Genomic DNA, 21,974 nt, shown 5'->3' with positions numbered 1-21,974 from the left:
TTCAGTTGGTGGTCAAGCTGGAGAGTCAGTGCCTCCTGTCTACTTACAGTTCTGTGGCTGACAGCAGGTTTCCTACTTGTAAACACTCAGTCTTAAGGCTCACTAGATTGATTCATCACGCTGCCTTTTGATGATCACCCTCATATGTTTCAATTCTACATGCCTACAACCACACTAATTCTTATTTTTAAGTCAATGTTAATTCTTCTTTTTTACGTCCATGTATATTCATAAATGGTCATGTTCATTTTTATATCCATATTCAAATAGGCAGAATTATTTCTCTCTCTCTCTATATATATATATACACTCACACACGCACACAAATCTTGCTCTCATTTCACTCATACGGTCTGTACTTCAAGTAGAAAATTTTCATTCAGCTTGAGGAGATGCCTTTTGTTTGTTTTGTGGAGCAGATCTGGTGATGTGTTTCCTCTGTTTTGTGGGATATGATTCAGAATTCCTGGGTTTGTGCCTCCCTGCTTGCGGGACACCTGCTTCTCCCTCTCCCTCTGCCTGTCTCCACTGATCATGCTCTCTCCTCTCTCTTTCTCCCTCTCTCTCTTAAACAAATAAATAAAATCCTAAAAATTAATACTACTTCTAATAAATAACACACAGAGTGAGCATAAAGGTGGACATGCAGGCCTGCTAGACCTGGCTGGAGACCCCCTCCCTCGTGCCTGTGTTTGTCATCTTCCCCTTGTGCTGCTGGCTGCAGAGGTGCATGACCTCCCGGGGAGGGAGGAGGCCCATGGAGGAGCCACCCTGGCTCCTGAAAGACCCCGTGAACGAGTTCAGTCTCCAATCTGAACAGCCACTCAGTGCTGTCAGCTGGGGCAATCTGTGCTGTCGCGGTACTGACATTGGGGGAGTCACTTGGTAATTCAGCATAATGGGATAGACCTACAAAATGGGGATCACCAAATTAACTGAAATAGTTATCAGTCTACTAGTTTTCAAATGACCAATGGATGCCTGCCTGGCTCAGCCTGAAGGGCGTGTGGTTATTGATCTTGGGGTCCTGAGTTTGAGTCCCTCATCAGGCACAGAGTTTCCTTAAAAAAAAAAAGAAAAGCAGAAGTATTTAAAAATGCTCCAAATCAATAAGGCTCCCACCACTGAGCTGGCCCGTGGTGGGATGGTCCTCCCAACTGCTCCTTCAGCCGCTGAGCCCTGAGCACAGATGGTGCCAGAGCTGATAAACAGACCAGATCCTCCCTCTCGGAGCTCATGCTCCAGGGGGGAAGATGGACAAAATACGGTACAACATCAGGAATGGAAAGAGCAATTGCTCCCTAGAAAGAGAGCCTGGTGCTTCCCTGGGTCCTGAGCTCCGGAGGTGAGGCTGTGACGAACTGTGGGGCTTTGACAAATGCAGCGGCTCCAGGGGGCCACTGAGGGGAGGAGGTGAAGATCCCAGCAGGGCCACTACCTCGCCAGGATCACAGCCTGGGAAGGAGGCAGAAGGAGGGATGAAGCCAGCTCTGTGCCCTCCGTTGGGGGCCAGGGCTGCCCCTCCCCTTCCTGAGGGGGCTGGGAAAAGGTTGTGTGGATGGAACTGGCTACAGACATGGAGATGTGACGGGGTGGGAGTGGGCACTGGCAGCCCAGACGGGAGGCATTCCAGCACGTTCCAGTCTGAGGAAGAGCCCAGGTCAGGGCGACCCACTGGGTGCACCACTGTCCACAGCTCACCCAGTGGAAACGAGGGAATGGCTCGTAACACACGACAGGCAGGGTTTCAGGATAAGGACGGCCTCACACCTTCTAGGCCAAGACTCCCACACCTACTGTAGGGTTTGCCTTGGATTCAGGAGCCTAGGATCGTGGGAAGCTATTGCCCATCCCTGCCCCGGTGGGACTGTCATCTTCTGGGCCTCCAGAATGAGGGTACCGGTGCCCACGTGTGTGCACACAGGGATCTTGTGGGCCTGGACGCATGGACACACCAAGGAAGAACATGTGGTGGGAGGTATTTCCTGCATGGGACACCCGCCTCCAATGTCATAGATATGATGCCACAGTGGCCTGGGGACGTCTGGAGGAAGCACCTGCTAGGATAATCCCTATGCCACAGGCAAGAGGCAGACCATCCCCGACGGGCACAACGGCTTCTCCGGGGTGGAAACCAGGGAAGAATGGAAAGTTGTGTCTGAACCCAGGTGTGTTTTGAGGTGGGGCCCTGGCTGCACACAGTCCTTCCCTGGGGCCTGTGGAGAGGGGTGCGGTTGTGTCACTGTGTGCACACAGGCCATTGCCTGCGGGGGGGGGGGGGGCATCGGCAGCCCCGAGCGCTGCTCCTGAAGCTTCCTCCAGGAGTGGACTCAGGGACGGGGGTCCCAGGCAGTGAGGTCACTTCTTTCACAACAGAGGCCAACAGAACTTGGAACCCCTGCCCGGGGCTACATTCTAGTGCAGCCCCACCTCAGGCTCATTTTCAGGAGACTTTTGCTACTGAAAGATGTTCTCTTCCTGCTGTCCCAGTTTCGAGGACCCCCAGGAACCCCAGGGATGCAGCTGCTTCGAATGCTGGAGATGTTGGTGCCACCGTCAAATCCAACACCTCAGGGAGTTTTTCAGGAGGTGCTGGAGGGTAATACAGAGCAGGCCAGGCCAGGCCAGGCCACCTGTGCCAGCCATCCTGGGCAGCCCCACCCCCTCCTCTTCAGGGAACCAGGGATGTGTGGGCAGGTCGCATCCAGGCTGGAGGACATTGCAGGGCAGCAGGTTCCCCGGTGATCCCTTCAGGGTCACCCTGATGTCACGGTGGGCAGGGTGGAAACAGGATTCCCGAGGCGCCTCTTACCCGACTCGGAGTTAACCCAAGGCCCTGCAGCAGCATCCCTTTGCTCTCCTTGGGGGAGGTGTGTGCCGGCTGTGCTGTGGTGGGTCTGCAATGGAGTCAGCTGGGTGTGCGGCCCGGCCGAGGCGGCCAGACCGGGCGCTCAGGCCTCCTGCCTGGCTGCCCTGCAGTCTTTACAGAGCTCCACATGGGAGATACGGAGCGCCGCGCGGGAATATGAGTGCCGGTGGAAGAGGAAAGCGAAAATCCGCCACACCCCAGGGTCCAGCACATCCTCCGAAGACCTGCAAGGGTTGAAGGTGAGTGCAGGGGCTGGGGCCACCCGACACCCAGGGCCCCGATGCAGCAGGAAGGGCCCCGGGTCCCAGAAGCCAGCCTGTGCTCCCCTGGGCTCCCCCCTAGACTTCTGCTGCTACAGGAGTCTGGATTCCCCTTCTCCCCAAACTTGCCCCCATGGCCCTACCCCTGCCTGGGCCAGATGCATGCAGAGTCCCTGGGCACAGATTTGTAGGAATATCAGAATAGAGCCTTCAGGGGATACCTGGTCGCCAGTGGTTTAGCATCTGCCTTCCGCCCAGGCCCTGATCCTGGAGACCCGGGATCGAGTCCCGCCTCGGGCTGTCTGCATGGGGACTGCTTCTACCTCTGTCTGTGTGTCTGCCTCTCTCTCTCTCTCTGTGTGTGTCACGAATGAATAATAACTTTTTTTATAATTAAATCTTTTTAAAGATTTTATTTATTTATTCACGAGAGACAGAGAGAGAGAGGCAGAGACACAAGCAGAGGGAGAAGCAGGCTCCACGCAGGGAGCCTGATGTGGGACTGGATCCTGGGTCCCCAGGATCACGCCCCGGGCTGAAGGCAGTGCTAAACCACTGAGCCACCCGGGCTGCCCATAAAAACTTTTGAAAAAGAGACACACCGTGTCTCATCACACGCGGTCTCCAGTAGTTTGCACTGTGCTATGCTTTCTCCTAACTGGTGCTCCCAGGAGGCCCCATTGGCCTGACGTCCTTCCCCACCTTCTCCAAGGCTTGAGCATGGTCCTGGTGAGTTGGGAGACTTTTGCCCAAAGGGACACGGGGCTCACTGTACTATGTCTATCGCTCTGCAGTTAGGTTTTGAAGGAGCGCATCCCTGCCCCCCGTCCCCCCGGGGTCAGGCACAGGGGCCTCGTGTGCTGCACAACATGTCAGAGGCCAGTTGGTCCCAACAGCCACTGAGCCCTTCACTGATGCAGGACTTCGATGCGATTCCCTTCTGTTGCCAAATCACAGGGTGGCGCTGAACATCCTGCAGCCCTCACGCCCTGGGCCCTCCCACCCAAGGAAAGGTCTCCGTGTGGGCACCTCGAGACAGGGACGTGTGGTCAAATTCAAGGGGTGAAGCCGTTAATGCAGGGAGGTGCTGTCAAAACTCAGCTGACAAGCGGCCCTGGGAGACTCACCCCTCCCACTTGAGATCCTTGTATTGATCCAAATTTTTTTGAAAATTTATCCTCTAAGATCATTTCTTTATTGGATAGTTTGTCTGTTTAAGAGACAGGCAGAGAAGCAGGGAGCGGAAGAGGGAGACACAGGCTCCTCAAGCACACTCTGCCCCAAGTGCAGAGCCTGCCAGGGGCGGGATCTCAGGATGCTGAGACCATGACCTGAGCCACAACCCGAGTCAGATGCTAAGTGACTGAGCCGCAGGCGTCAAGCCCCGTGTTCCTGCTGTGGGCACTCCTGCCCCCCCCCCGCCCCCCGCAGCCACTGAGAGCTCGGGCTTTGGTCTGCGCTCCAACTGCCAGGTGGTCTGGAGGCTACAGTGCAGGCTGCACGTCCCCTCTGTCCCACCTCAGGCTGAAAGGGCCTCAGCCCTGAGAAAGAATCGGATCTGCCCAACCACCCCCAGCCGGAGGGAGCTGCTGGAGAAGCAGGTAGAAGAACTGGTGCCCGCCTTGCTGTGCTTGGACGACCTTTCCATTGTTCAATTTATGGAAACATATCCTGAATTTGGCACCACCGAAGAGATCCTGGACCTGCTGTTTGCAAAGTGAGCACCCTGACCCTCCACAGCCCAGTGGGATGGGCCACCTACTGGTTGGGAGTCTTGGGAATGTTCCTGAACTTCCCGGCCCCTGGGGCTGCTCCTCTGACTGGAGTAGAGTCACACAGGGCCTTGTCGGGTCCTGTAGGGAAGCCCCTGGGGCCAGGCCTGTGGCAGGTCGGCTAGAGGGGCTGTGATTGTGCTCAGCAGTCGTCGTTCTCTCCCCATGACGAAGCCTGTGCCGCCTCCCCACCGTCACCAGGGTCTTGAGCTGGCCTGTTTTGCCATTGAAAGGGAGGTTTGAGTCCATCTGGGGTCTGTGTCCTGGGGCATTCAGGGTAGGGGTCCCCGGGGACACCGGGGTGCCCTGGCCCACTCGGATGTAGGCCATGGGCCTGGCCAGAGCCCTTTCATTCCTCAAGCATTCAGGAGGACCCAGCAGGTGCAGACGCTTCTCTAGGAGCTGCCCGTGGCCCCACGCACAGAGCTGATGGCCTCCCAGGTTTCTGGACTAGTTGGGGTTCAGAGGGTGACAGCAACTATGAGGAGAGGTCGGGTCCACAGGATGGTTCATGTGAGGCCCCCCGCCCTCCTCTAGGTATCAATGCATCCAAGCGTCCCCCGAGAAAGGAGAAATCCAGATGCTCTGGGAAAGGTGAGTGAGCTCTGGCTCATGCAGGAGGGCCTTCCCTCTCCAGGCGGGCAGCGAGGGGACTGTGGGTCGGAGGGGCTGCTGGACCCTCACCCGTCAGCAATTCCTGTGGCAGGGTAAAGGTCTGAGGCCCCTTCAGGAAAAGAGCAAAGGAGAGCCGTGGGTGGGGTGCGGGCTTTGTGGGAGAGCACTGGGACCCCAAAGGGAGACTCCTTCATGCCCATCCCCCCCAACCCTGTCTGCCCCACACCTGGGACGCAGAGCAGAGGGTGTGGGGAGCGTCACCCTCACCAATCTGGTGGCACCTGGACCCGGGTGCACGGCAGGTGCTCAGGAGAGCCAGTGAGTGCTCACGGACCAGACGGCCCCGCCCCGGGGGAGATTAGAGTCAGTGGAAGGACACCCCCTGGGGGCCCCTCGTGAGGGAGGCAGGGCAGACCCACGGGAGGGAGGTTCCCTGGGAAAGACAGTGATGGTCACACCGCTGGTCATGGGCTCCCACGCACAGAGGCTTCGTGCCAGCCCCTCCTCAGTGAGCAGGCCTGTGGCAGGCAGGACCGCCAGGTGGCAGGTGGACAAGGAACAGCACTTGCCTCGACAGCCCCGTGTGGGAGGCCGAGGGCCCCGGTTCCTGCCGGGCTTCCCCGGGACACCTCTGTGTGAGGGAGCCCTGTCTTCTGACGCCTCTGCCCACCTGTCCCTCCCCAGCACCATGACCTCCTTCCTGACCATCTGGCTGACCTACTATGAGGAGGACTTCGACGATCCCCCAGAATTTCCTGCCCTGACAAAGCTGATGAGTTTCACGGGGCAGTACTTGCCAGACTCAACGCTGGACCGTCGAGTCAACAGTTACTCTGAATATTTAAGAAACCTCCATCAAGCGGAGTTTGAGGGTGGAGGTGAGGAGGACTGGGGTGGCCGAGTGGGGACAGGGTGGGCCACACAGATCAAGCCTCCGTGCTGCTGGGCCAGGAGCACTGGGTAGGCTCACACCCCATCCCCACGGGCTGCAGTCTGGGGAGACCTCCCAGGGCTCTTGCACTCACACACGTTGAGCGGTGGGAAGAGGGTCCTTGATTTGAGAGGGACGTGGAAAGTCCGTCCTGGTGATGATACTTTGTCTTCCTGGAGATGATACTGTGTCTTCGGACCGCGAGCAACACCGTGAACCACCCCAAGAGCGCGCCCGAGCTTCGACGGAGGGGCCTGCTGCACCTTCAGGGTCCCAGGGGACGGAGCTGGTCCCGGCTGCTGAAGCTGAGGGCTTGGCTGGAGCTGAGACTGGGTGATGGGCACTGAGCGGGACACTTACTGAATTCTAATAATAATAATAAAAAGAACTAACACACAAACTCAAAATAGTTGCAGTTATACAAAAATCCACATACAAAATCTGTTGCATTTTTATACAGTAATGATGAACTATCAGAAAGAGAAATTAAGAAAATAATTCCATTCACAATTGCATCAAACAGAATGAAATACTTAGGTATAAATTTGACCAAGGAGGTGAAAGACCTGTAACTGAAAACTAAGACATTGATGAAAGAAATTTAAGAAAATACAAATAAATGGAAAGATATTTCTTCCTTCATTAATTGGAAGAATTAATATTGTTAAAATGTCCACATTACTCAAAGTGTTTTACAGATTCAATGTAATCCCTATCAAAATTCTAATGACATTTTTCACAGACATAGAGCAAACAATTCCCAAATTGACAAAGCAATTTTGATTAAGTAAAACAAAGCTGGAGGTATCATGCTTCCTGATTTAAGACTATATTACAAATCTATCATATTGGCATAAAAACAGATACATCACTAGAACAAAATAGAGAGCCCAGAAAGAAACCCATGCAAATAGTCAATTAATTTATAACAAAGGAGCTAAGAATATACAATGAGGAAAGGACAGTCTCTTTAATAAATGCTGATGTGAGGGATCCCTGGATGGCGCAGCGGTTTAGCGCCTGCCTTTGGCCCAGGGCGCGATCCTGGAGTCCCGGGATCGAGTCCCACGTCAGGCTCCCGGCATGGAGCCTGCTTCTCCCTCCTCCTGTGTCTCTGCCTCTCTCTCTCTCTCTCTCTCTCTCTCTCTCTGTCTATCATAAATAAATAAATCTTTAAAAAAAAAAAAAATAAATGCTGATGTGAAAACCGGATAGCCACATGCAAAAGAATGAGACAAAAGTACTATCTTAAACCATACACAAAAAGTAAGGCAAAATGGAATAAAAAGTTGAATGTGACACTTGAAACCCAAAAAACTGCTAGAAGAAAACAGAGGTGGTAAACTCCTCAACATTGGTACTGGCAATGATTTTTTGGATTTGACACCAAAAGCAAAGGCAATGGAAGCAACAATAAACAAATATGACTACATCAAACCAAAAAGCTTTCATGCAGCAAAGGAAATCATCCTCAAAACGAAAAGACAACCTACCAAATGGCATTAAATATTTGCAAATCACATATCTGATATGGGATTAATATCCAGAATATATCAAGAACTGGGGCACCTTGTTGGTTTGGTCAGTTAAGCCTCCAACTCTTGCTTTCAGCTCAGGCCATGATCTCAGGGTCATGAGATTGAGCCCTCTGCACTGAGTGTGGAGCCTGCTTAAGGTTCTCTGTCTCCCTCTCTCTCTGTCCCCCCTACTCATGCTCACTTATATATATCAAGAATTCATATAACTTAATAGCATAAAAACAAATAATCCAATTAGAAAATGGGCAGGGGACCTGAATAGACATTTTTCCAAAGAAGATGTAGACAACACAGATGGTCAGTAGCTATATAAAATGGTGCTCAACATCACTAACCATCAGGGAGGGGCAAATGCAAACCACAATGAGATATCACCTCGCACCTATTAGAATGAAAAATTGCAAATGTTGGTGAGGATGTGCAGAAAAGGGAACTCTTGTGTACTGTTGGTGGGAATGTAAATTGGTGCAGCTACTATCAAAAACAGTATGGATGTTCCTCAAAAAGTTAAAAATAGAACTATCAGGGCAACCCCGGGTCACTCAGCGGTTTAGCGCCGCCTTCAGCCCACGGTGTGGTCCTGGAGACCCGGGATCGAGTTCCACGTCGGGCTTCATGGAGCCTGCTTCTCCCTCTGCCTGTGTCTCTGCCTCTCTCTCTCCCTCTCTCTCTCTCTGTGTGTGTGTGTCTCGTGAATAAATAAATAAAATCTTTAAAAAAAATTTAAATTTAATTTAAAAATTAAATTTAAAAAAATTTAAATTTAATTTAAAAATTAAATTTAAAAAAATTTAAATTTAATTTAAAAATTAAATTTAAAAAAAAAATTAAATTAAAAAAAAAGAATTAAAAAAATAGAACTATCATATGGCCCACCAAATCCACATGTAGAGAGTCATCTAAAGGAAACAAAACCACTAGCTAAAAAAGATACCTGCAATCCCATGTTCATTGCAGCATTATTTACAATGGCCAAGACATGGAAGTGACCCAAGGGTCCATCAGTGGATGAATGGATAAAGAAAATGTGGTATATATACATCACGGCATATTATTCATCCTTAAAAAAGAAGGAAATCTTGCCATTTTCAACAACATGGATGGACTTTAAGGGCATTATGTTAAGTGAAATAAATCAGACAGAAAGACAAATACTGTATGATCTCACTTATACGTGGGATATAAAAACAGAAACAAAACTCCTGAATGTATAGATAAAGAGAACAGATTGGTGGCTACCACAGGCAGGGGTGGATAGGCAGAAAGGATGAAGTTGGTCAAAAGGCATAAACTTCTCAGTTTTAAAATAAATAAGTCCTGGGAATGTAATGTACATCATGTTGCCTATAACTGGACATTGTGGTGATCTCTTTTGCAATATATACAAATGTTGAGTCATTATGTTGTACACCCGAAAAGAATGTAATATGTCAATTATATCTCAAAAAAAAAAAAAAAAAGGAAAGAAAAAAGACAGGGGAGCAAGTGCTGTTACTTTTTAAGGATGCCAGAGAAGCTGGGAAAAAAAGTCAACTCACTTGCTAAGTCCTAAGAATGAGAGGGAAAGGGACAGATGCTAGACTTCCAGTGTAGAACAAGAAATAAACTGGTGAGAAGTCTTGTGTACATTGAATGGGAGAAGGAAACATGGAACAAAGGAGGATGAAGAGACTCACCATTAGGGATTGTGACAGTATTTTTGGAGTACAGGTAAATTTCAACAAATATTTAGGGTACCAATTATTATATTATTTTGTGAAGAAAAAAATTTGTGGCTTAAAACAACATACATGTTTTACCTTTAGTGTCTGTGGGTTGAGAATCTGGGTGCAGCTTAAGCTGAGTCCTCTGGTTCAGGGTCTCTCATAATGTTATGGTCATCTCCAGGTTCAACTTGGTGGGAGGAGGGCAGGAATCTGCTCCAAAGTCACTCACGGTTATTAGCAGGCTGCGGTTGCTAAAGAGTTGTTGGATCAACAGACTCAGTTGCTCGCTGGCTATTGGCTGGACATCTTCCTCAGTTCCTTGCTATGTGGGCCTCTCGATAGGGCAGCTTACGACATGGCATATATTTTTCCTTGGAGCCAGCAAGCAAGAGAGGAAGAGAGATCAAGCAAGTGAGGAGCCAGAAACTTCCTTGAAAGGCCATTACTTTTGCTATATTTTATGTGATTGAAGGAAGTCCAGTCCAGAGTCAAGGATAGGGAGTCACACAAGGATGTAAACACCAGGAAGCAGAATAATTGGAGCCATCTTAGAAGCTGCCTACCACCTGGGGCATAACCAGAGACTGACTTTGTCAAAAGAAGAAATGTTTGACAGATAAATGTTTGTATTCCAACATTAAGGAGGATATACATGTTTCTAACTTACTCATGTTGAATGTTATGCTAAAAGGATATGGTGAAGGAGGTAGCAGATTGAAAAATGAAAATCGAGGACCAGGAGAAAATGAGAAAACCTATTCCACGAAGAAGCTACATGCCCATAAGTTGGAATTTCTACTCAAGTATTAAAACATTCTCAAAAGCCCCAGGAGACAGGATCAGACAAATGGAAGAGTTCACATGATAATCTACTGCCTAAAGACAATGCAGAGTTCCGAGACCTTTGACTGACCCCACTCACCAAGAAATGCTTGCAAAGGAGAGGAAGCAATACCCAATATCTGAATGTGCTATTGTAAGAAACTTCTAGAGACAAGGCAGACTCCTTTATATTTAAAATGAGCAAACTAATTAAAAATATCAAAGACAAAATGACCAAATTATATTTTCAATGACTTTGCATCCCTACACGGAAGAGTCTAAAAAAGGAAGAAAAACGTGTTGAGGACAAATACTTTAGGATAGGCTCTCTTTCCCCTGGTGTAGGCAGGCTGGTGATCGGTCCCTGCCCACCTCTCAGGCCCCCTCTGCCACTTGCGTTGGCAAGTCCTGCGGCTGCCCTATTGGTCGGCTGGTCAGTCAGCAAAACACCGGCTCCTCCACAAACCTCATTTCATTCAGGTCCCTGCTCCAATGTCACTTCATACCAGTTACCAGTCCCTGAAGTTACATCACGCCTTGATTCATGGGACTCTTGATTTCAGCTCAGGTCACTCTGGTTGCTCTGAGCCGGCTGTGCACCCTGTTTGTCCTCCCTCTGCTCCCCAGCCTCCTGCCCCACCCCTGCCGGGAGTGCTCTCTCTCCGTCTCAAATAAATAAATAAAAACTTTTTTTTTCTTTTTTTTTTTTTTTTTAGGTTTACATTATGCCTTTATTTTCTTTGTTTATTGCCCGGCTCCTCCACGGATATGAAAGTTCTATGAATTCAAGGTCTCAACTCAGAGCTCTTCAGCAAGCCATTGGTTCTTCTCAATAGAGTCTGCGGAGTGAATTGAAAGGGAAAAATAAGTGAAGCGCATTTAAAAAACAAAACCAAAACCAAAAAACAACCCAAAACCATGTCAGGAGAAGAGCATAGCAGAACAAGGGCGAAAATTTTGAGGAGCAAGCAGTGACCATTTGTTTTATGACTGTGCTAATAACAAATTCACGCAGGAGGGGAAATATTTATGCTTGTGTATATGTAATTCATTTTTTTTCAGACTCTCGAAACTCAAATGAACGAATCTATATTACTAAAATATTTAAGACCGTATATAAATATATAATATTAAAGACCTGATATAAACCTGCCCACACAGAGACTCTTTCCTCGAAGGGCGTGCTAACTTTGTGGATTCCTAGCGAAGGTACTGAGTTCACCCCTCCCTCTCTTTATTTTTATTTTTTTTAATTTTACTTATTCATGAGAGACACATTGAGAGAGGGAGAAGCAGGCTCCACGCAGGGAGCCCCGTGCGGGACTCAATCAGGGGTGTCCAGGATCCCGCCCTGGGACAAGGCAGGCGCCAAACCGCTAAGCCACCCAGGGATCCCCACCCCTCCCTCTTTTATAAAATGTATTCTTGTCGCTACTTGATTGGCTGGCCCCTGAAGGCGCCCCTTTCTCATTGGCCACACCCCCCGTCCATCACGCCCGGACCGGGCACTCCATTGGTCCGCTGCCTCAGAGAGCGGTGGCTGGTCGCGCCGGGGCAGAGGGAGTTCCCCGGTGACGTCAGAGGCGCTCCCCGCCCACATTCCAAAGCCTGGGCTGAGCCTTCCCGCTGCCCAGCCTTTCGGGGCGGGACGGGGCGGGAAGCCTGACTTCTGATTGGGTCGGGCGGGCGCGGTGAGCATCCGATTGGTCACTGCCCTGGAGGGGAGTGGAGTCATTAGCTGGGGTCCTGGAGCCGTGCGGAGGAGCCCTGGGGAAGTCTCAAAGTTTGCGTCTGGGGCGGTAGTGGGAAGTGGGCTTATTGCAAAGGGATTTTCTTGGGGTGAGACCTGATCTGCCTCTGTTTTGGATGCGCGCCCTGCTGTAGCCCCATCAGCCTTCAGCCGGGTTCCTGGACAGCCTGTCTCCCCCCGGCAGTTCTCAGAGTTCCGAGGTCACCGGCCGGGAGCACCTGGCAGCTGGTTCTCCGGCAGGTAGATAGAGCACAGGACGTGCTTCCTTCCTAGGTGCCTAAGCTACACGCGCACGCGCACACCCCGCGCGGGACCCTAACCGCGGAGGCATCTCCACCCGCTGTGCTCAGGCCGCAGCATCCTCGCCCGGCATGGAGGTGCTGGAGAGCGGGGAGCAGAGCGTCCTGCAGTGGGACCGCAAGCTGAGCGAGCTGTCGGAGCCCGGGGAAACCGAGGCTCTGATGTACCACACGGTGAGGACCTGAAGGGCACGGGGGGCGGGGGCTGCGGAGGAAGTGTCGGGGAGGAGGCAGGCATGCCCGGGGCAGACACCCAGCGACAGGTGTGCTTTTGCCCCCCGGACAGACCAGGGTGGGCCCCTGGCCCTTTTCGGGCTTCCGTGATCGCAGTGACAGTTTGTGTTCCTTTGGCAAGGAAGGCTCTGTTCCCGAGCCTGTTTCACCCCTGCTGGGGGGCAGGGGAGAGCCCAAGGGGTAGGTGGTGGAGAATTCGGTGCCACTGTTGAGTCTGCTGCTGTTCCCTGGGAAGGTTTGGAGAACTAAACAAAGTGGCATTTTCTTCCCTTCGCTGTCACAGTCTCGCTCTTTACTTTTTCTATGTTTCTGGAAGGAATTGCACGGGTGTGCGTGTGTGTGTGTGTGTGTGTGTGTGTATTGGAAAAGCTTCTTTGACATGTAGGAGAGAGACTACGTTATTTGGTCTCTTTAACTGGACAGCCAATAAATCTGCTTCCTCTCTCTTCTTCAGGGGAAAGATCAGCAGAGTATGGAAATCTGAGGCAGTTGCATATGTCAGAAAGGCTTTGGAGGAGGTGGAACGGCTCCCCAGTTCTTTGTTCCGTCTTATGCCTCAGGGACCCGTTTGAGGATTGAACTGTCACAGAACACTGCACATTTCTTTTAAAGGTGTCAGGTTCAAGTGTTTGGCATTGAGTTTGCAAAATAAACTCCTGCTTCCAACAGCCAGCAATGTTAATATGATTTTATGTGAGATTTACTTTTTGCTTGTTTCTTAAAAATGCAGAAGTTAGTAATGAGTGAGAGACAGAGACAGAGAACTAATGAGAAAACGAGAAGCTTGGCTGTTTTCCCTTCATGATTTTTTTTTAAGGGGGTCAGTGCCAGGATATTTGAAACTTTTGCAAAATGGCCTGCAGGCCCCACCTCCTTGGCCTTTGCCTCTGGTCGACGTTATTTTGGGAAAAGGGATGAGGGCCTCCCTGTGATTCCCACCAAAGCATTTGTGATGGCTGAGAATGGCTTGTTGGAAAAATGCAGAGTGCAGGGCGGAGAGGGAGTGGTAGTTCATGCTGGGGCAAAAGCCAGATGTGTAGTGGGATTTGGGTTTTGCTCACTGAGGCTTTCCCCGAGGAGACCATTTGGGCTGCATTTGGTTTGGGGGCCCAGATGAACTTCCTGTTGTCAGTCCAGGACTTAGAACACATTGGCCCTCAAATATCTTCTGGTAATTGGGTGCTCCAGGTGTTTCTACTGACATGGACGGCATTTTAACCATGGGGTGGAGGGGGGAGACAGTTCTTCTCTTTTGTTCTTAAACATACTATGAAAATATCTCATCCAGCAGCTGTAATGCCACAGCTTTGGGGTTGTCTTTCAGCTGGTGGCATGAATAGTGCACAGGCATACACATTCCCTTTCGGCCTGTGACTTGCATTTGTGAGATCACAGATAGGATTTAAGATGCTACCTGTGACTATGACATTAACTCCAGACAGAACAGTTTGGACTGGCTCTAATTAAGATCTTTATGAAGAGTGTCAGGGGTAGAGACATTACATTCCTTTTGGCATTAAGAGCTCAGTTTTTCTTTTTTAAAGATTTTATTTATTTATTCATGAGAGACACAGAGAGAGGCAGACAGAGACACAGGCTCCATGCAGGGAGCCCAACATGGGACTCAATCCCAGGTCTCCAGGATCACACCCTGGGCTGCAGGCAGGCGCTTAACCGTTGAACCACCCAGGGATCCCCCAAGAGCTCAGTTTTTCTATGAAACTGTGATGAAGCAGTGATGTGTGATTATTTTTCCTCTAATTTTTTATTTTTTTAAAATGACTTTTATGTCTGCCACTTAGGAATGTGTCTCTCTTCTGGGCAGCTCACGCCTATAAAATGCCACTCATCATTACTAAGGGTCCTTGCCAATACACTATGTATATGAATTAGTGTTGAAAGAGGTATTGGATTTAGTAGCAACAGACGACTGGATTGTATTGCTTCTAAACTAAGGGGAGTTTTGGCAGAGATGTGAATATAGATAACTTTCCCATCTGTTTCTTGAACTCTGTTGGGTATCCAATTGCAGAACTGGTTTAAATTGCTGTTTGTCCAAAATGTGGAATAGTCTGACCCCCAGGCCTAAATAGGGATTTAGTTACCACATGCATGATTGCTAATGCCCTGTTTTAGCAAACCTGTCACCTACCTGATTTTAAAAACGTAGAGGGTTCATATCGCCTGAGGCTGGGATTGTACCTTCTCTGGCGCCTTCTGTGAACCAGCTGGAGCAGTGTTTTTCTCATATGGTTAGTGGGGAGAAGACTTCTCGGTTCAGAAGGACAAAGGCTTAGAAGGGACAGGTTCCAAGCTTACAAAATAATGAAGTACATGGATAGGATGAATATGCACTTGCTTATTAGATCCCAAGTTTTTAGAGCTTTGGGCTTCCTCTTGGAGCTTAAAAAGTAGTTTCCATACAGATGACAACATATTATTTTAAAACAGTGAGTAGTACTTTTATGGATGCTGTTGTATCCAGAGTGTGTATAGGCTAAAAGTGGGCCTAGAAAAGATGGTAGATCTAAAAATGAGAGTGTGTCTCTTTTCTGGTTTGAAAGCATTGTGAGAAACCTTGTTCCTTCCCCCAAACCTGCCCGGATATTGGGCATTTCTAACACATATGTTGTGTTCCTCTAAGATTCGGTGCAAATTATATTTCTGGGCATTCGTTGTGGGATTTTGTAATTTAAAGAGGAAAACAGGCTATAAATTTTATCTACTTATATAGACACAGTTCATATTTGGAAGGACGCTCAAGAAATGAATAATTGTTTCTGGCACGGCAATCTGGGGACTGGGGGGGTCAACAGAGGGAGTAGGGGTGAGAGAATTATTTATATACTACCCCTTTTATACTGTTCTATTTTTTTACCTCCAGAATGTATTTAGAAAATGTAAAATTAAAGCTTAAAGGCACCATGTAAGACTGGACTAGAGGTGATTTTAACTTGAGTCTCCCTAGGGGGAGAGGAGATCTGGTGCTCCATTAAGGCTCAGCACTTCCTGAGGCACCTGGGTGGCTCGGTGGTTGAGCATCTGCCTTCTTCAGCTCAGGTCGTGATCCTGGGGTCCTAGGATTGAGTCCTGAGTCCCATATCAGGTTCCCCACAGGGAGCCTGCTTCTCCTTCTGCCTATGTCTCTGCCTCTCTTTCTGTGTCTCTCATGATTAAATAAATAAAATCTTAAAAAGAAATAAAAGGCTCAACGTTTTCCAAGTCAGTGGAGGCCTTGGTGAAGAGAGGAGGAGGCCGGAATCCTAGGTGGAAGGGGGCTCTACGGGTGGAAGATTAACTGTGAGTTTGGGTCTGATAAACTTTATGATCTTGGTAACTTTCTTATATCTCAGTTTAACAATCTGGAGAATTGGGATTTTTTTTTTTCAATTTTTGCAATGATTTTAATCTTTTTTATTTCAATCTTTGTAGAAAACTATACAATGGAGTCTGCAAAGATAATGATGGTCGGTTTTGTTTTCAATGCTGTTCATATCAATCTAGTAGTTGTAAGGTAATTTAGTGACTGTGCACTAAATTTTTATATCTGGTTGGTTCTTCAAGTGAAATGACCAATACCAGACAGTGGGGGGTAGAGAGTTAAGGGGCTGTTCAACCTGTGTCCGGATGTGAAGGCCATCTAGCTTCCACATCTATCACTGAGTTCTGGGATGGAGTTGGCTAATCTCACAGGCTGGTGGTTTCCCCTTCCTCCTGGCTGGCCCAGCGACTGATGTGGCTCCAATGGGATATTGAAGATTTGGGGCTGATGTACCACCTTGGGGACAACTCCTGTTATTGGCCCCTGACCAGGTTCTGAGGTGGAACCCGGGGTCCTGCTGGCTTGAGGATATCATTGCTTGTCACCTGATCGTCATGCACTGAAAGATAAGTAATGAGTTCTAGTCGAATTGCAAAGCAAATATAGTTTGTCTTCAAGGCCCTCACTTCACCTTTCTTGACCTTTGTTTTCATGTTTTCCTCCCTTCTTGGCCCTCAAGTACTCACTGTAATGATGTTCTCTTTCTAACTCCTAAATTTTGCTCTTATGAAAGATTTGATGAGCTTACACTGAAAATTTAAATATTAGTAAGGTTTAACATATGACCCCCTAAATGGGCATTTATATTTAACAGTAATTACTTCCACTCAAAAAGGTGGATCTCTAAATGGAGAACTTCTGGCAATACCCAAGTTGTAGGGGAGGAATATTTGGGGAGTTGGGGGAGCACTCACTATTCTTCTACTATTCCATATACTTGGCTCTTATTCATAAAGCAGCCAGGTACATGTGTTGCTAATATATCTATGATCTAGTGATCATAGATCCTGGTGATCTTGGTGAAATTTGTTTGACCTATTAGATTGTTGTCTCTGAAATTGTTCTCATGGTGATAACACAGGTTGGGGGCAGGTGGACTCAGGCATACTGCTGAAAGTTGAGAGGGCACTACTGGATTTTGTGCTTGCCCTCTTTCTTGCAAGACCCTCAAGTAAGAATGTTCTATGGAAGCAGGGAAGTCTGATGTGAAGCTGGTCTTGCAAGAGAAACAAGGTATTGCATCTAATTTAATTGAATTAAATTATAATTTTTGCAGCTGTAAGTAACTGAAACCTGATTCAGATTGCTTATACAATAAGTAAATTATTATGTCACGTTGTAAGTATATAGCTCCTTGTTTGACTGACTGGGCAACTCTCCGTGTCATTATGGTCCTAACAGCCATCCATCTATGTGCAAATTTCATCTTTGGGCTTGATGCAATGAGAAAGCAACTCATTGCCATATGAGTTTCTGGTATTTGATTCAAAATGGCAATATTCAGAGGAATAAGAGAGATTGAGTCTTGCTGTGTCCTTTTTTAGAATGGAAGAAACTTTTCTCAGAAGTCCACCAGCTAATTTCTCTTTGAGCTTCATCAACAAAGATGGGGTCATTTAACCATTTTAAAACCAATGGCTAGAACGGGATTTACATGACTGGCTCAGATTAGTCATCTGGGGATTGAAGAGCTATCGGTAGCTCACTCAGCATGATCATTGGAAAAATAGTCTGAGTTGGCAGTCCTTTCATTAGTGTGTTTGACCAATGGCTGTTTTCCTCACAGAGGTGGGCTAGCAGATGGAAAATGTTTTATAATCCACAATAATTAGCCTTGGAAATAAAAGATCAAACCAGGTACTGTGCCACTTGCAAAGCTCTTAGAGTGTTTTTTACCTGTGCTAATAGTAGCGAATGAAGGAAGACCACAGAGACAAGACTGGCCTCTCGGAAATGCACACAAAGGTGATCAGGGAGGGTGTGCTGCTGTGTCCCAACTCACTAGCTAGGAAATGTAGAATTGACTATATCTGAACTGTCTGTATCAGGGTCAAATATCAGGGCTAAAGGTAACTAAGCCTACAATCATGCTTATCATGTAAGACAAGAATGACTTGTTTTGTTGGGAGGTCCACACAACTTCAGATCTGCAGGTGGAAAGCTGAATGTCAGTTTTCAAGGAAGCTGGTGTTTTTTTTTTTGTTTTTGTTTTTTGTTTTGTTTTGTTTTGTTTTATTTTGTTTTGGTTGCTCGTGGCTATTCAAATATTGATAAGCCCAGGTGTACCTATTGGCATCCTGAACTGCCTGCCTCAGCCTGGCATGGCTCTGACCTGTCTGTCTGCTGTCTCGAGGCAGATGGCTCTAGGTGTTGCTTGGTTATTTGGTAGGATTTTGGGCCTACGGCTATAGGATGTCTCAATTGTCCAAGTGAGTAATTTTATGAATGAGGGGGAGTGTTCATGTTCCCTGCCACTGCAGAGTCAGGATCGAAAGAAAATGATGAAAAGCATGATCTTTGGATCAACTTTGAGCCTCCTCCTCTTCCTCCCTGCTCATCACATGCTTTCCATCTCTTCCAAATGAAGTTCTAAGTGACCTAGATTTTTCCTGAATTGAAACATATAGGTCATCTGCGGGGCGCATGGGAGGCATTGGCTTGTTTTATGTACCGAGAATCTGAGGCCTAGAGCAGTCAAGAGATTGGCTTAGCTGAAACATAAGCTCCTTGAGGACAGGGGACACAACTTTGGCTTTTCTGTATTCTCATGATGCTTACTTAGCCAAGTGCAGGATGCTCAGAGATACACAATAATTGCTTGATGCCTAAAGAAAGTGGAGTGAGGCACTCTCGGAGAATGGTTAAGTTCGGTGACCCTGACCTCTTTCGTTCATATATTTTTTAAACTCTGAATTCTTGTAAATGCTTCTGGAAATCTGAAAATTTAGTGTGAAAGCAACATGGGTAATTTGGTGTCAATGATCTTTTCTTTAGTTTGGAGAACAAGGTGGGAGTGTGGGTGATTGTGTAACAGCCCTGGTTTCCACTAGTGTGGAGCTGAGGGCAGCATGGTGGAAAGGGTGAGCTTTGGCAAAGTCATGCAGATTCGACGTCAAGGGCCATGGGCAAGTTACCTCACATGTCACTGCCTGGCCCATAATAGATAGGCTTTTCCTCCATCTCCCCTGACTTAACATCTTCTCTCTGAGGCAGAGATGCTCTGACCTTAGGAGTCTGACATCACTCAGGAAGCACGAGAGCCTGTTATTAGTTTCTCGCACACATCCTCATTTCCTGCCCTCCCCAGCTTCTACCTTCTGCTGTAAACACAGGTCTCTGCTTGAACACATGTTTGCCAGATGCTGTTGCTCCTTCTTGCTCACATTTTTCCCCTTTTGTTTACTGCCAGCTTTTCTGAAATAAGTAGTCAATACCTACTGCCTGCATTTCCTTACTTTCTACTTACTTCTGCACCCTGTCAGTTCTGGTACCCACTGTTGCTAGAAGGTCCTCCAACTTCTCTATAACCACTACACCTAGTCTTTTCTCTGTCCTGACCTACTAGGCCTCATGGACATAATTTGGCAGCATTGACTACAAGGTCATCTCATAACTCATTCGTGATCGGCTTCCGTGACAGTCTGAGGGGCTCAGCTTTTCCTTTTTCACTGGCTTCCTTGCTACCTCCTAAATGTGCGTGTTTGGTACTTGGCCTTCTATTCTTTCTGTGTGCTCCCCTCTATCACTTTCAATACAGCCGGTTCTCAGATCTTTGTATCTATTTTTTTGCCTATTGATGGAAAGTTTGGTATAACCCAAGATTCTTCTGGGCCTTCATTAGTTCTGGAAGGGCAGTGACTGGGTAATCCTGCATCTTCATGATCATTATTCTGAGAAGAGTAGGGGACACTTTGAACTCCTTTTATCACTGCACCCCATTTATCTCAGGGAATATTTACTGACTTAGCTCTCCTGCAGTATAGACCCATGAGAAACTCACAGGTCATTACTGGGACACAGTTGTTTCTAGAGTCAGTGTCACTCGTCAGATGCAAGCTGTGTTTTAGCTGGGCTTGTGCTTATTCTTTGGGTTGGGAAACACTTTGTGGTGTTCTGAGGTGGTATGTCTAAATTTTTCTAGGACTGTGTGGAAGGTCAGCAAAAATCAGACATAACTTCTTAGAATCGTGTACCGTATATTTCCTCCGTTGTGTATACCTGCTGTCAAGCTCAGTTGCAATTGTCTCCTGTTGAACTGCCTGCCTTTGACTTGCTCTATTCTGGAGTAATTTATTTACCCAAACCGTGCTGACATTACTGAAGAGCTTTGAGGTGTTTTTAAGAGTAGAGATGGGTTACTCTGAGCCACCCAAATTCCTATGCCTGCTTCTTGTCAGAAGTATCAATGATGGCTCTTGGAAGAGACTTTTTCTTTGGAGCATGTTGTTTTGATCTGTAAATTTGTGTTACAAGGTACTTGACATTCTGGGTGTCAGTTTATCCAACTTGTAAAATACTAAAATACTCTATTTGTATCACACAGCCACCAAGGTTGTTTTTTTTATTTTATTTATTTTATTTTTTTTTATTTTTTTAAACCCCATAGTTCTATTCTGGGTATCATGCTCTTTGAAGGCCTTTCAGTTTTAAAAAATGATTTAACACACCAACAAGATTTAGTTGATTGCCTGTATAGTTGGAACAGCTCAATTGGCAGCTGTTGTGTTGCATTCTGTAGCCTCTTTCCTGACTTAAAACCTTGCTTCTGTAAAACCCAGACAATATAAAGAATGGAAAAACAGAGAGGCACAGAGGTAGGAAACATTTTTTTTAACATCAGAAAAAAAAATCCTCTTCAGACTTCTTGGCACTTAAGAAGAGTCTGGGGAAAAAAATCCACAAACAGTTTCCTAGTTGTCTGAGTGGAAAATCCTGGTTTTTAACATTTCATATCTTGGAAATGTCTGAATAGTTTTTGTTTAAAGGGAAATTCCTTTTGGCTGAGAAAGAGACTGCAGGATTCAAACTGATAGGGTGATGTTTTTAGAAAACTTGGAGGAAATGAGGATTTGTGATGAAAATGCGTTCTCACTGGCCAATTGTGTTAAACAGAAATTCAAATCCAAGGTTACCAATCATAGCATTGTAAAGGTTGAACTATTAACTCCTTCCTTCCCTTGGCTTCCTGTCCATGCATCCTGGGGAAGCATATCTCACAGCTGGTCCTTCCTCCAATTTGAGGAACTTAATGAACTGCTTTTCTAAACCTGTGCATGTTCTAGGCAGGAGGATGTACATTATCTTGACCTTGTGGCTCTCCCAGTAGAGTGGGAAAGAAGATATATAAACAAGTCATTAAATACCTGATGTACATTTTGCACCAGAGCTGTATTCAAGATATTCCTGGAGCACAGAGGATGGAACCACAATTCCAAAGGAGATCACAGAGCAGATGATATTCACAACGGGTCCTGATGTATAAATAGGAATTCTCTAGGCAGTAGGAGTGGCAGGTATAGAGTAGAAATGTGTTAAATGTCATGGTTGATTCTAGGAATCCCAAATAGTTTCAGGTACTTTGAGAGTACTCTATGGGGAGTATTGGGAGATATGACAAGATCATAAAAAGTCTGCATGCCAGACAGCCTGAGTGGCTCAGTGGTTTAGCACCACCTTCAGCCCAGGGCCTGATCCTGGAGACCCGGGATTAAGTCCCAGGTTGGGCTCCCTGCATGGAGCCTGCTTCTCCCTCTGCCTGTGTCTCTGCCTCTCTGTGTGCCTGTCATGAATAAATAAATAAAATCTTAAAAAAAAAGTCTGCATGCCTTGTTAACCATTCAGATGTTCTTTTGTGGG

The 21,974-nt window shown here is 47.3% G+C and overlaps 1 protein-coding gene across 1 annotated transcript in view; it reads left to right on the top strand.

The window, feature by feature from the left end:
- Positions 1-12,256: 12,256 nt before the first annotated feature.
- CREB3L2 (cAMP responsive element binding protein 3 like 2) overlaps positions 12,257-21,974 on the top strand; it is a 119,800-nt gene continuing 110,082 nt past the window's right edge. The window contains exon 1 of the mRNA XM_077850066.1: positions 12,257-12,736. Coding sequence (XP_077706192.1) covers positions 12,635-12,736 — 102 coding nt within the window. The 5' untranslated portion in view covers positions 12,257-12,634. The remainder of the gene's footprint in view (positions 12,737-21,974) is intronic.

The sequence above is a fragment of the Canis aureus genome, chromosome 15 (genome assembly GCF_053574225.1).
Source record: "Canis aureus isolate CA01 chromosome 15, VMU_Caureus_v.1.0, whole genome shotgun sequence".
NCBI classification, from domain to species: Eukaryota; Metazoa; Chordata; class Mammalia; order Carnivora; family Canidae; genus Canis; species Canis aureus.
The sequence above is the reverse complement of the archived record's forward strand: the minus strand, read 5'-3'. Positions and strand labels throughout refer to the sequence as shown.